The 12737-nt window shown below is 40.2% G+C and overlaps 1 protein-coding gene across 7 annotated transcripts in view; it reads right to left on the reverse strand.

Annotated features, from left to right (window-relative positions):
- SYNE2 (spectrin repeat containing nuclear envelope protein 2) overlaps positions 1-12737 on the reverse strand; it is a 327838-nt gene that overhangs the window by 201536 nt on the left and 113565 nt on the right. For all 7 annotated transcript variants that reach the window (XM_073638692.1, XM_073638693.1, XM_073638690.1 and 4 more), the window contains exons 31-39: positions 12095-12663; positions 9474-9635; positions 8044-8194; positions 6898-7056; positions 4266-4427; positions 3183-3284; positions 1851-2006; positions 586-701; positions 216-504 (exon numbers count right to left, since the gene is read on the reverse strand). In XM_073638692.1, the coding sequence (XP_073494793.1) occupies positions 216-504; positions 586-701; positions 1851-2006; positions 3183-3284; positions 4266-4427; positions 6898-7056; positions 8044-8194; positions 9474-9635; positions 12095-12663 (1866 nt within the window). The remainder of the gene's footprint in view (positions 1-215; positions 505-585; positions 702-1850; positions 2007-3182; positions 3285-4265; positions 4428-6897; positions 7057-8043; positions 8195-9473; positions 9636-12094; positions 12664-12737) is intronic.

Below are 12737 nucleotides of genomic sequence, written 5' to 3' on the forward strand. Positions count from 1 at the left end.
GTTCACTTCAACCGGGCTGCACTGGGTCGACTGCTGCACCGGGTGCGGCCATAATCGTGTATGATGCGGTGCCGTGTTAGGGTTAACAATGAAGGAGATGTGATGTTTTCTGATACTCAAGCCAATTTATGGGGTTGGCGATCAGACATTGAGAACTTATCCTAAGGAAGGGTTGTAAATATTGAGATCCCCAAAAAAAGGAGCAGATGTCTTGCCTGCAAATCCAGCACGAATGTTTCCAGTAGCATCTTGACTTCCGACCAGTGACCATGATGTCCAGTGCCGGCAGAGGATGTCTCCTCTGACAATATTCCCATCATGTCCTGACTTTCCAGGAGAAGCTCTCTGAAGCTTCTCAGCTGCTTTTCATTGTCTGGTAGTCGGGGTTGGAGGTCCGGGCTTAGCTTTACCCGTCTCTTCTGTAACTCGGCCAGTCTCAGCCTCAGAGCTTCGCTCCCGGTCTCGGCTTGTGGTTCCTCCTGTGAATCCTCCTGGACATCATCACTATGTGGTATAACAAGATTTGCATTAGTAAAGGTGACACATAGGCATTCGTAAAACAGGCGATACTCCATGTTTTGTTACCTCTTGGGTCCCATCACCAAAGTAGCGGTAGCACTTTCTTGTGTGTCTTTTGCTGCGCTTTTAGGCTCTTCTTCCATTACAGAGATCTTGACTAATGTCGGAGCTTGGGGTTCAGACTGGTAAAAACAAAAATGTATGAAAAAAGGTTTAATAATTTTTCCTAATGCCATGAGTCACTCGGTACAAGTGTTGTATTTTTATATCTTTATTCTTGACGTTATTAGAGCAGGAGTAAATGGTCTAGTGACATTAGTATTCGGAGGGTACACATTTCTGTGGCTTTTTGGCAAGTTATCCAATTCTGAGCACCTTGAAGGGGCTGATAACAGGGAACATCATACACTTCAACAGGAGCTGAGCTGCAGTACTCAAGAATGGCCACTAGACATGCTACTGTTCCAGCTTCATACACTGTATTTCTGGGCACCGCAGGAGCGGTTAAAAGCTACTCTGTTGGGTTGTCGCCGATCTGATATTGGTGACCATACTCCTGCTGGAAAACCCCCTAAAACCTTCACATACTCTTAAACCACTTTTTCATAAATCCTAGAAAACTCCTTTTTAGAGATGTAGTCACTCATTGAATGACACGGCACATGATATGCTGAAAAGTGGGGGTGGGGGTCTGACATGTAGCAGTAAGACCTCCACATATCAAAAAGTGATGACAAATCCAAACAATAAGACCTTGCTGTCCATCAGGTGTATACCCCTTAAGGGAAATGTATCATCAGAAAATGATCCATAGGTTTTTATGTTGCGTATATTTAAAAAAATAAATTGTACAATTTTGTACAATTGACTCATGTTTCCTGTTCTTTCAGGAAGAGTTTTCAGCAGTCTCATTATCCTCACAGACAGGATTACAACGACAGGAACCATTTTTATAACCAGGTGATAACACAGCATCCACCAATCACAATAGGCAATGCTCCTTCTCCCATCACAATGACCTTTGCACATGATCATTAGATGCTTCAATAGAAAAGGTAGGGTAAGAATCTAATGTACATGTGCATTTTTCTGAAACAACATGAAGTTAAGAGTCTAAAAAAGCCCCAGTGGCTGGTGTGGGAATTGCAGGATTTCTCATTTTTATTTTTAAACAGATTATAATATTGAAAAAAAAAATGGCAAAAAAAAAAAATTAACACCAAAAACTGTTTTATTCAATAGGTGAATTTCTGATGACACTTTCCCTTTAAGGATCAAAATACAGATCTATAATAGCAATGCTGGGTCATAGTAAGCCACGAAGGATTCACCTCATTCCTTGTCACCTCTTGTAATTCTTCAGCCAATGGACAACTATCTGTTGAGTCGGAAGCTGCGGACACGGCGGATACATCCTCCTTTTCAGAATTTTCTGACACAATCGTAGATATTGCTGTGAATTTATTCACCAGAGAGTCTTTAATGACCTAATTAGAATAGAAAAAAAAAATAGATTAATGTAAAAAAATATATATAATGAAAGTATTACTTCTGAAGCCACATTACCTTCTTCATTTTACGCTTTTGTGCCTTTTCCTCCACGTGTTTTCAAGTTTCAAGTTAAGCCCACAAACTTAAATGTATTTTATTGGGATTTTATGTGATAATCCAACACAAAATTGCCAGCATTTGTCAAGTGTAAAAGGAAATTATACATGGATTTCTAAATATTTAAAAAATCAAATCTGAAAATTGTGACGACTATTTGTATTCAGTCCCCCTGTAGTCTGGTACCCCTAAATAAAATCCTGAGTGACCAATTGCCTCAAGAAGTCACATAATTAGTAAATTAAGTCCACCTAGGTGTAATTTATTCTCAGGATAACTACAGCTGTTCAGTGAAGGCCTCAGAGGTTTTTTAGAGAACATTAGAGATCAAACAGCATCATGAAAACCAAGGAACACACCAGACATGTCAAGGATAAAGTTGTGGAGAGGAGTAAAGCAGGGTTAGGTTATAAAAGATAACCCAAGCTCTGAACATTTCAGACAGCACTGTTCAATCCACCATCCAAAAATGAAAGGAGTACGGCACAACTGCAAACCTACCAAGACATGGCCTCCCACCTAAACGGTCATCCCAAGCAAGTAGAGTAATAATTAGAGAAGTAGCCAAGAGGTCCATGGCCACTGTGGAGGACCTGCAGAGATCCACAGAGAATCTGTCCACAGGACAACTATTAGTCGTCTACTCCACAAATCTGGCCTTTATGGATGAGTGGCAAGAAGAAAGACAATATTTTTGAAAGCAAGTTGTAGATAATCAAGTTTGCAAAAAACCCATGTATGGGGGCACAGTGAGCATGTGGCAGAAGGGACTCTAGTCAGATAAGACTAAAGTAGAACGTTTTGGAATAAATGGCAAAAAACTAACACTGCACATCACTCTGAAAACACCATCCCCACAATCACACATGGTGGTGACAGCGTCATGCTGTGGGGAAGCTCTCCTTCAGCAGGAACAGCGAAGCTGGTCAGAGTTGATGGAAAGATGGAAGAATATGCCTAAAGCATATCCTGTAAGCCACATTGTATAAATACCTTGATCTCCAAGTAGCACAATAACAATTACTGTATATACACACTACTTTACTTTTTTTTACCTGCAGTTCAAAGGGAAGTTCCACACTTTGTAAAAGTTTCTGTATTTCTGTGGATTTCTGACTCATTTCCTCCAAAAGTTTTTCTTGATTCTGGAGCTCAATCTGAAAGCAAAGCAAAAAAAAAATATTTATCATATTTATAGCATATAATTAGCATCCAGGCGCTGTCCAACTTTTTAATTTGCATTGACGAGTTTGACCTGTGACTCGTATCAATATCGGGCAGCTTTCCATAATTTGCTGTGGACCACTCGTGTTCTATCTGTGAACAACATGGCTAGAACACGAATGTGAGAAATGGACGTCTGAATGAGGTCTTAGCAGAAAGTTGTTTTGCTTGGTTCACAAGGCTGGGTTTCCATGTTGCATTGTAGCCTGAATGCACTCACAATGTGCACAAAAGCTTCTCGCATCGAGATTGGAGCACTTTTTATATCGGAAGGTGTTAAAAGCAGGTTTATTGTTAGGCTATGTTCACACACAGTTTTTGAAACATTCAAAAACGACAAATTTTTCAAGCAGAAAACGCTCTTTTTGGTCGATATTTTTTGAGCAGTTTTTCTTTTTCCTAACGGTATCTGCACTCGGAGTTATCAGACTTGAATTTTTCAGGCTGAAAAATCCACATCTAAAATCAGCTTCTAAAAGATAAGTGGTTTTTGGTGCAGTTTTGTAAGAACATTTGGTTTTGGCACCATTTTGATGGGGGATTTTAAGTGTATTTTTTTTTGTTTTGTCATTTTAAATCCATCTCCACTTCCCGATCTTCCTTGATTGACAGCTCCGGCTTTAAAGAAGTTCTTGAAAGGCTGAGATAGATGAAAAATAAGTAGGTGCGATGGTGCACTGAACTGTTTGGCCACACCAAGGGTGCACCAAGTGCCTGTGCTTGGTTTGCACAGTCATTTTGTGCTAACAGACTATAAATAAAATCTGTATAAGGCAGTTTAACCTGCTTGCTGATGGTTTCCATGTAGTAACAAGGCATTTTATTTAAAGCCCACAAAGTAAAAATAAACTGGAAAACAAAACCTGTAAATAATAATTATTCCTCTTTTCATCCGTCTCACAGTGAACACTTACATGTAACGATCGCACATCATCACTGGTGAGATTTACACTTTCCAAGATCTTCATTTTCCCTTCTGTCCAAGGCTCCATCTCTTGCGAGAGGAGAAGGACTCTGTTCCACAGGCAGGCAGCACTTTTTAGGTTTTCATCATAGCCGTCTCGTTTTTCACATACCTGCAAGAAATTCCGCAGAAATAATATACAGTTGATATATTATATTCTATGATACATTTTCATCTTTTTGCTTTGTGCTTTTGCTGTTTATTGTGGTTTCTTTGCTTTTTACTTTTATAAGACCAAAAAAAAGAAAGAAAAAATTAGATAAAATAACTTTACTAAGAGAGTCCCTGAACCTTCAAATGCTGTCAGGCAAAAGCGAAACTTAAAGTGGATGCGTCATCGGAAAATGACCTATTGTTTCAATAGAGTTTATTTGTTATATTGTTTGGGATTTTTTTTTTTTTTCATATAATTTTAATTAAAAAAAAATTAGTAAACTTGCAATTTTCAGAGTGACCACTGGGGTGTTTTTTCAGGAAGTATTTTCAGCAGACTCCTTATCATCAGAGGCAGGATTACAATATCAGGTACAGAGATGATAACAAGATCCACCAATCACAATCGGGGATGTCACAGCTCCCCTGCTCCCCCTCCTGGCACAATGACCTTTGCACTCGTTCATTCGACACTTCAATACAAAACCTATTACACATTGCAGCTAATGTACATGTAAACAAGAGGTTAGCGTCTAAAAGAAGTCCCCGGTGGCCGATGTGAAAATTGCAAGATTTCTTTTCTTTTTTTACATTTTTTAATACAGATTGTAACATAAAACAACATATCGCAAAAAAAATTATATACAACACAAAAACCTGATTTAAAGAATAGCTCATTTTCTGACGATAGCTTCTCTTTAAGGGTCTTTTACATGGGTGATGATCGAATAAACAAACTTTTCTGTTAACGTTTACCCATTGCCCAGCGATCAGATAAAAAAAAAGCTAATTTGTCAATGATCTGTAGAAAGCGAGTCTTGTCTCATATCGGCACGGTTGTTCTATAAAACGTTATTTACATGATGGCCACTGGGATACTGGACTATTTCCCTTTATTAATGTATCTTCAACATACTGAGGTCAACACTATTTCAAGTAAAAAGTGGCAAAGTTGTCCAGTAAATGCAAAAACTTTTTTTTTCAAAGAAGGAGCTACTTTTTACAGCAGGATGCAACAGATCGACCTCCTGTTACTGTCAACTTCTGCTTTACAATAAACAGGATATATATTTTCTTAAAGAGGACCTGTCACCAGGTCAAAAGGGGCCAGTTTGCGCTCTTATTTTATTCCTGCTGCTCTCCTGAGTATCCCGCTGTTTCACTTCCTTAAATCCGCCATACAGTTCCAGAGATATGGGCCTTTTTATTTGACTGCTAACTTCTAACTCTTATCAAGCAAGGTGTGGGAAAGACTTAAGTGCAACACAAAGGGAAGAGGGGAAGGAAGCCCAGACACTAGGGAAGGGGGGAGTGGAGACCTACTAGTCTGGTCTGATATCACCCTGTCTCCCCTACCATCTCTATATTGGTTCTTCACCAATCGCCGCACAGGAACCAATCCCTGTATTTCCCTAGCGCTTGGGGGCGGATGAGATCTAGTCGATCCCCACTAACAACTAAAGACAGCAAGGTAGACAGACACAGGGGAAAGATAACTTAGCTTGAGCCGACTTCAGAGAGATGACGCACAAGTCCTCTTAGCACCACACAGGAAGTAAACAGACTGCACTCGCTCCAAGCTTTCACAAGGAAACATGTGAATATCACCGGCACCTCCCTGTAGCAAAGTGAAACTATTTAAACACCCAAGCAAGGGTGTCAATTAGAGCAGGAGGGAGTTAGCTGGGTCCTAGAGTGAAACAGCTAAGAAGGTGTCTGTAATGCCAAACGAAGAGATCTTCTGCAACCAACTGCAGGGCGACTGTCTGTCACATCTGACACACCCATGACAACTCTTTATAAGGGGGCGTGGCTCACAGGCTAATAATGTAGAGTAGCCTAAAGACATGCCCCAGAGGATCTTGTAAGCCACACCCCCTTGCTAAACAACAGAAAATGACTACAAATTAAAAAGGCTCATATCTCTGGAACTGGATGGAGAATTAAAAAAATAAAGCAAAAACTCAGAGGACGATGAGGAATAAAATTAGAGCAAAAACTGGACACTTGTGACCTGTTGACAGATCCACTTTAAACAGGACAAAAAAAGGAGTCAGAGTCATTTTCATGTATGGTTACATCCTGTGTTAGGCCTTGTTCACACCTGCGTATGGTAATTCCATTTCTCCATCCTGTCCTTGGTGCTTGTAGGATGCTATTATATTCAGCTCACTTTTGTAGCATGTGGAGCTATGTTTCCTCTATAATAAGAGACACCATAACAGAAACCCAACTGGCCCCATTATAGTCATCAGGGTCCTTCTGGTGCCTTTTGTATTCGTTATGTAATGGATCAGTCTTTGGAATAAATTGCAAAACGCAGGTGGGAACAGAGCCTTAATGGGACATCTGCCCAACCAGAAAAAAAATCATTATCTTCCAACAGGATGTAAAAACATGGTCTGAATTCAGCCAGGGAAAATACCTACATCTAACCACTTGTCGATGAGCGTGTTGGCTTCCGCCTGGAACGGAGCATCTTCACATCTCTTTATCTTACTGATCTGGAACTGCAAATTGTTGCAGATGGAGTTGATCTCTTCTACATACTCAGAGTGATCCTCCATCTCCCGCTTCAGCTCGTGAACCTGGAACGAAGAACCGATGGTCAGATAAAAGGAGACAGGAGACATCTAGTGTCAAATTCTGGATTTGGTTTCTAGAGACAGGCAAGATCGTAAAAAAAAAAAAATCAGTACACAGGGGAAAATAATTTATAACCAGGCTGGAAGATTTCATTATGTAGACATGCATGCCTGGCCGAGCTAAGCATGCATGTCTATAGGAAGGTCAGGGTGAGATGGCTAAAGGTGGACCACTTTAGATGAACCCTCTACAGACCGGACTGAGACTATTGGTTCTTTAAATCTATAGGTCACCATGTTGGTTATTGAGTTTGGAAATATTTCTGGGGAAAAATCAAGCTGACTGCATGATCTTGCTATAAGCATGGCGGCATGTTTTTACATTCAGCTTTAGATTGAAGAGGTTTAGTTAAAGGTCCGAATGAGAAGTGGTGGCTGAAGAACATCAATACGGACGTCTTCTTAAGTGGCTAGCTCCGGTCACTGTTGTACAACACAGCCAGCATCCTCCATATATTGATCAGGCTCAGTTTCTGAGCCCGATCCATACACTATCTACGCTCATATGAAGTATATTTACACTATCACAAAGGGGGTGAGCACCAAAAGGGCATATGGACATCATAAAGAGGGTTCACCTGCTGGGACCCACTTATTCGCCAGAATAAAGTGCAGGCCTGTACGGCAAAGTTCACACGAGTGTATGAAAATATCATCTGGTTTTTCTCATTCAGAAAAAAAAAATAAAATTTTTCATCAACGTTTTTATACATCAGCAGTTGATAAAATTTACAAGACCGAATAAAATTTCCTAGGTTAATAATGGCAGTGTATTCATAAAAATTGGATGCAAAACGGATGATCTGAATGAAGTCCAATTTTTTTGCGCACCCATAAATTTGAATAGTCGAGATTCATCCGACATCCGGAAGAATATGTGACCTTAACCATGATCAGTTTCAAAAACAGACCAACTAGTGTTCCCATTACCTCCAGCATCATTTTATCAAGGTTGTCTTTCCCGATGTAGGAAGACCAATGAGATATTGCCGTCTCCACTTTCTGAATCATGGATGTCAGCGTTGTCCTGTGCTGCTGGAACTTGCGAAGGAGTTTGACGATCTCATCACATTGCTCTTTGCTAAAAAAAAAGAGAACAAACAAAAAGTTCTCTGAATATATGGGGTAAAGACAAAATCACAATGTGTCAAAAAAAAGCTCAAGATTATTCCCTCCACTTGAGCGCACTTAAAAAAAAGTGCACAAGGAGGCAAAAAGGAAAAGGCCACCAAAACCATTTCCTTGACCCTCCAACCCAGAAGGACCAAGTGAGGGTCAAGGATTAGTGGCCTTCCCTTGCTGAAGGTTAGGGACAGCTGGTCGTGCTCAACAGGATCCACCTGGGCAGCGGAACTTGAAGCCCAGTCTATGTTGGGTCTCATCCCAGAGAAAGGGGGAGAGCAGAACTTGATGGCCACACACCTCCCCTACACCGATCAGGAGGGAACTGCACCCCAAAATGTTCTTGTCATGAGGCCACACAGTGAAAATAATTGAAATAGTGAAGATGTTCTCAGCGTAGTACTGTTCAGATCCTCCACAGGTGAATGTAAAAATTCTGCATCCAAACCAAGAGGCCCAGAAAAGGGGTGTGTGCTCAAAAGTATAAAAGTAGAGGTACTGTGCAAATTTGTCTAAAATTCAAGTGGGGTCCCACATCCAGTTAGCTATAGCAACACAGGGTCACCATTCCGGGGGCACCTCTTCACCTTGGACCCTCAAACTACTTGGTTGGCCCATGGCTTCAATCTTGAAGGTCAGGTTCACCTAACCAATGACTATATAAGTCATCCAGTATACACCCCAAAGTTTCTACTCAGTGTGCATTTTTGTACTGTTCTACATCAATGGGCCACTTAAAGAAAACCCGTCCCTAGGTCAAAAGTCAATTTTTGCTCCTATTTTATTTCCTGAATATTCTACTTTTTGTATTTTTTTTAATTGGCCAATAGTTCCAAAGATTAGTCTTTACTATTAAGTGCCGATTTTTATGGTCTTTACCTATGGGGCGTTGCTCACAGGATCCTCTGGGGTGTGTCTTTCAGCTGTTATGTATTATTACCCTTTGAGTCACGCCCCCTTGGAAAAGATCATAAAATTTAGCACTAAATAAAAAAGCCCACATCTCTGGAACCGTGTGGTAGCTTTCAAAAAAATGGAATATTCAGGGGAGCAGTGGGAATAAAACAACGTAAAAAATGGCTGCTTTTGACCTGATAACAAGTCCTCTTTATCCTTAGTCAAAAGGCCAAGAAAAAAAACCAATTTTTTTTTTTTACTGTAAAACAACAACATCCAGAAATTGCATATAACAAGCACCACAAACGTATGTACAGACAGATGGATGTAACTCCCCTTACCTGTGATTAAGATACTGCTGTGTGTCCTCCCACAAGTCCTGACATCCAGTCAAATCTTCTGTTTGTGGAGTTTTGAAAACTTTTTGATAGGCATCAAAAATTGAATTCTTTTCTTGATCCAATGTCTCCAACGTTTTCTCGAGAATAATCAAAGATTTAATTCTAAAATAAAATAATAAGATGAAAACGACTGAACTGGATATTGACACCATAAAATGAAAAAAAAATTGAATCTTGAAGAGCCAATAATAATTCCAATTGTCATAGGTTTACCGAGACAGAGAGGAGCCAGAAGAGCGCAGTGTCTGATTTCATGTACTCCTGCGCTGATCCGAAGCACTTCTCCCTCATATTAAACAGTGCAGGTTTCTGCTAGCAGTGCAGGGGTTAAACTGTTTAGCTTGGAGTCTCTGTAGCTTCCATGCTTGGATGACCTCAGCTGTTCAGTATCAGCCACTCCCCTCTATTATATATACTCACCTCTGACAATCTGGATTGCCAGTGTTAAGTCTTGTGCTGCCTGGTGAGGAGTCGGTTGCTGAAAGAGGTGTTTGGAGTGTTTATGACTGTTGCTTGGTGTTTCGGCTGTGTGTAATTCCTCATCCTCTCCTATTTAGTTTCCCTTCCTTTTTCTCCCCGGTGTTCCTCTCTTTTGTCTGTGAGTGCATATTTGTATGTTTGGTATTTTCATTTATCCCTGTACATCCTCCTTTGTTAGTCTGGTTTGTGTATATTCATACACTATTACTCCCCACTTTCCTGGGTGGGGGCGGATATAGGGCTGATCCAGGAGTTAAGCAAGGTACGTGGCCCCGGCATCTTCACCATTAGAAGTAATCTGGGGAGCAGGGATAGCTAGGGCACCTCTAGCGTTAGGGACAGGGAAGGAGTCCCTGGCACCGGGTAATCTGACAACAGAATCGTGACACCAATATAACATTCTCATCCTAAATGATGTTGGGATATGCAAGGATGAGATGAGCCTGGGCCATCAGTCTTGTCCTAAATCAGGTTAGTTCCAAGACCAAAGTAGCAAAACATTTTCAAGACCAGTTAGTTTACAGACGGCCATAAAGTGGGTTTGTAGAAAAAGCATCTAATTAAAGGGTATGCCATATAGGTATGGGTCCCAGCTCAGCCATTGATTGTGAAGCTTCCTCCTTCAGACAACTGATGAAAAAACGTCCGTTTTTCTCATATGCATAAAAGAACAATGTTTGGCCATGTGTCCATTTTTACCATCAGTGTCTCATCAATTTTTCTCATATGCCTCCCCAAAAATTCCAAGTTTCTCCTAACTCTTAAAAAGACGAAAAAGTAAAGCAATTGGATAACAACTCCTGATTTGGGCAAGTTAGATCTTTGACTTGGATAAAAAAAAAAAATTGAGGACACAGAAAAGAAAGGGAAAAAAACAAAAACGTGAAAAGTTCCATAGACTCTTCTATTCATAAAAGACACGGATAAAACATGTATATGGGAAAATGGAAAAGTGATTGAGGCTTAATCCCCATAGACTTCAATAAAGAGGGAAACATATAAGCAGCCACCTCTTAACTGAAGTTTATGGAGCATGCCTCAAGAAAAAAAATACCCTACAGGTATGTTCACACTGAGGTTTTATTTTTTACACAAATTTTTGATTATGCTCCAGAATCCACATTAAAAGCCGCGTCAGATACTCTATGGATATCAATGGGACAACATTCCTAGAGTTAATATGGTGCTGTTTTTTTTCCAACATGTAAACGAAAGCAATCTGTCAGTTCTACAGAAATTTCTGCCTAAACCGAAGAAAAAAAAACAAAATGATCATATACCCTGTAGTAAGTAAATAGTAATAGTACATGTAAATAACATAGGGGACTTAGTTAGTGCTTTTTTGATCAAAAAAGCATAAAAGCCATCCCACCACGACAAGGTGACCCCAATGGGGACGCTCCTATCCTGTCTATAGTATTAAAAACTTACCATGTGTTAGCGGACCTCAGTGTAGATAAGAGCAGAGCAGGACAGGGGCCCCACTGCTCAGACACCTGCCCATGGGAAGCTATATAGATGAAATGATTGGGGTCACCTTGTCGCGGTGGGATGGCTTTTATGCTTTCTTGATCAAAAAAGTGTTAACTAAGTTGGCTATGTTATTTACATGCCCTATTACTACTTACTTATTGCAAGGGATGTGCTCATTTTGCTTTTTTGGGGGGTTTGTATGTGAAATGGCCACAGTGTGAACGTGCCCTTAAACACTGCACATATACCAATCTATGCTCTGACTCATTTCTTTGGTTTAGACATTTACGCCCTCAAAACAGCACTAAATGATAAAAAACAAAAAGGAAAACACTCCATACACAAAAAAAAGTTTCAAAATCCACACCCCAAAAAGTTTTTTTCTTTATATAAAATATTTATATATTATTAAAAATTTACCTAAAAAGCTCTGTATGAACCTCCCTCCACATGGCATAGTAAAGCTTTTGGAAAAATTTTGCTTTAACTATTTTTACCCTCACTTGATCCAGTTCAATTCTTGGCATTGGACCATATAATGACCATCTGAATATGGCCTAACTTTTTGCACTATATGTCTATACGTACAAGGTGGTATTGTTACATACCTCGTTTGTACGGCAGGAATAGTTGGTTCTTTCAGGCCGATTTTATCAATTTGATCTCGAATGTCTTGAATATTTTTGCATAAGTCTTTCAGGCGCTCGTTCAGGTGCTCACGGGTCTCTGTGTCTTGTAAGTTCTGAAGGGCGCCTTGGACAGCTTGCTGGGCGCTTTCTAACTTCTCAAAGAAACCACTTATCATTTTCTTGCATGAGGTTTCGCCACCATTTTCTGGATCTTCCAGGAGGATCTCAGCAGCTTGCATAGAGTCATCGAGCTTCTCAGCTTCTTGACCCAGGAGATAGATGTCTTTTTCTAAGGACTCGAGTCTCCGCTGCTTCTCCAGCAGAGTGGTCCTGTCTATACCCAGTCCTGGAAACTCAGCTTCAATGGACATTTTTGCTCTTTTAAGAGAAGATAGAAATCCTCCCAGGGACTCGAGGGTTTTCTCTCGTTCTTTCATTGCTTCATTCATAGCTTGAAGCTCAGTCTTCTGTTTCGAGATCAGATCAATGGAAGAGGCATCCAAGTTGTCCAAATGTTCCATCTCAATTTCATAAGTGTTCTGGACATCCTGAGAAGGGAACACAGAAAATTCTCAGCACTTTAATAATAATTTTTTTTGCATTAATATTTTAGTTTATTTCT

Source organism: Phyllobates terribilis, unplaced genomic scaffold (genome assembly GCF_046119375.1).
Source record: "Phyllobates terribilis strain yellow unplaced genomic scaffold, ASM4611937v1 Scaffold_7__3_contigs__length_470593459, whole genome shotgun sequence".
NCBI lineage: Eukaryota > Metazoa > Chordata > Amphibia > Anura > Dendrobatidae > Phyllobates > Phyllobates terribilis.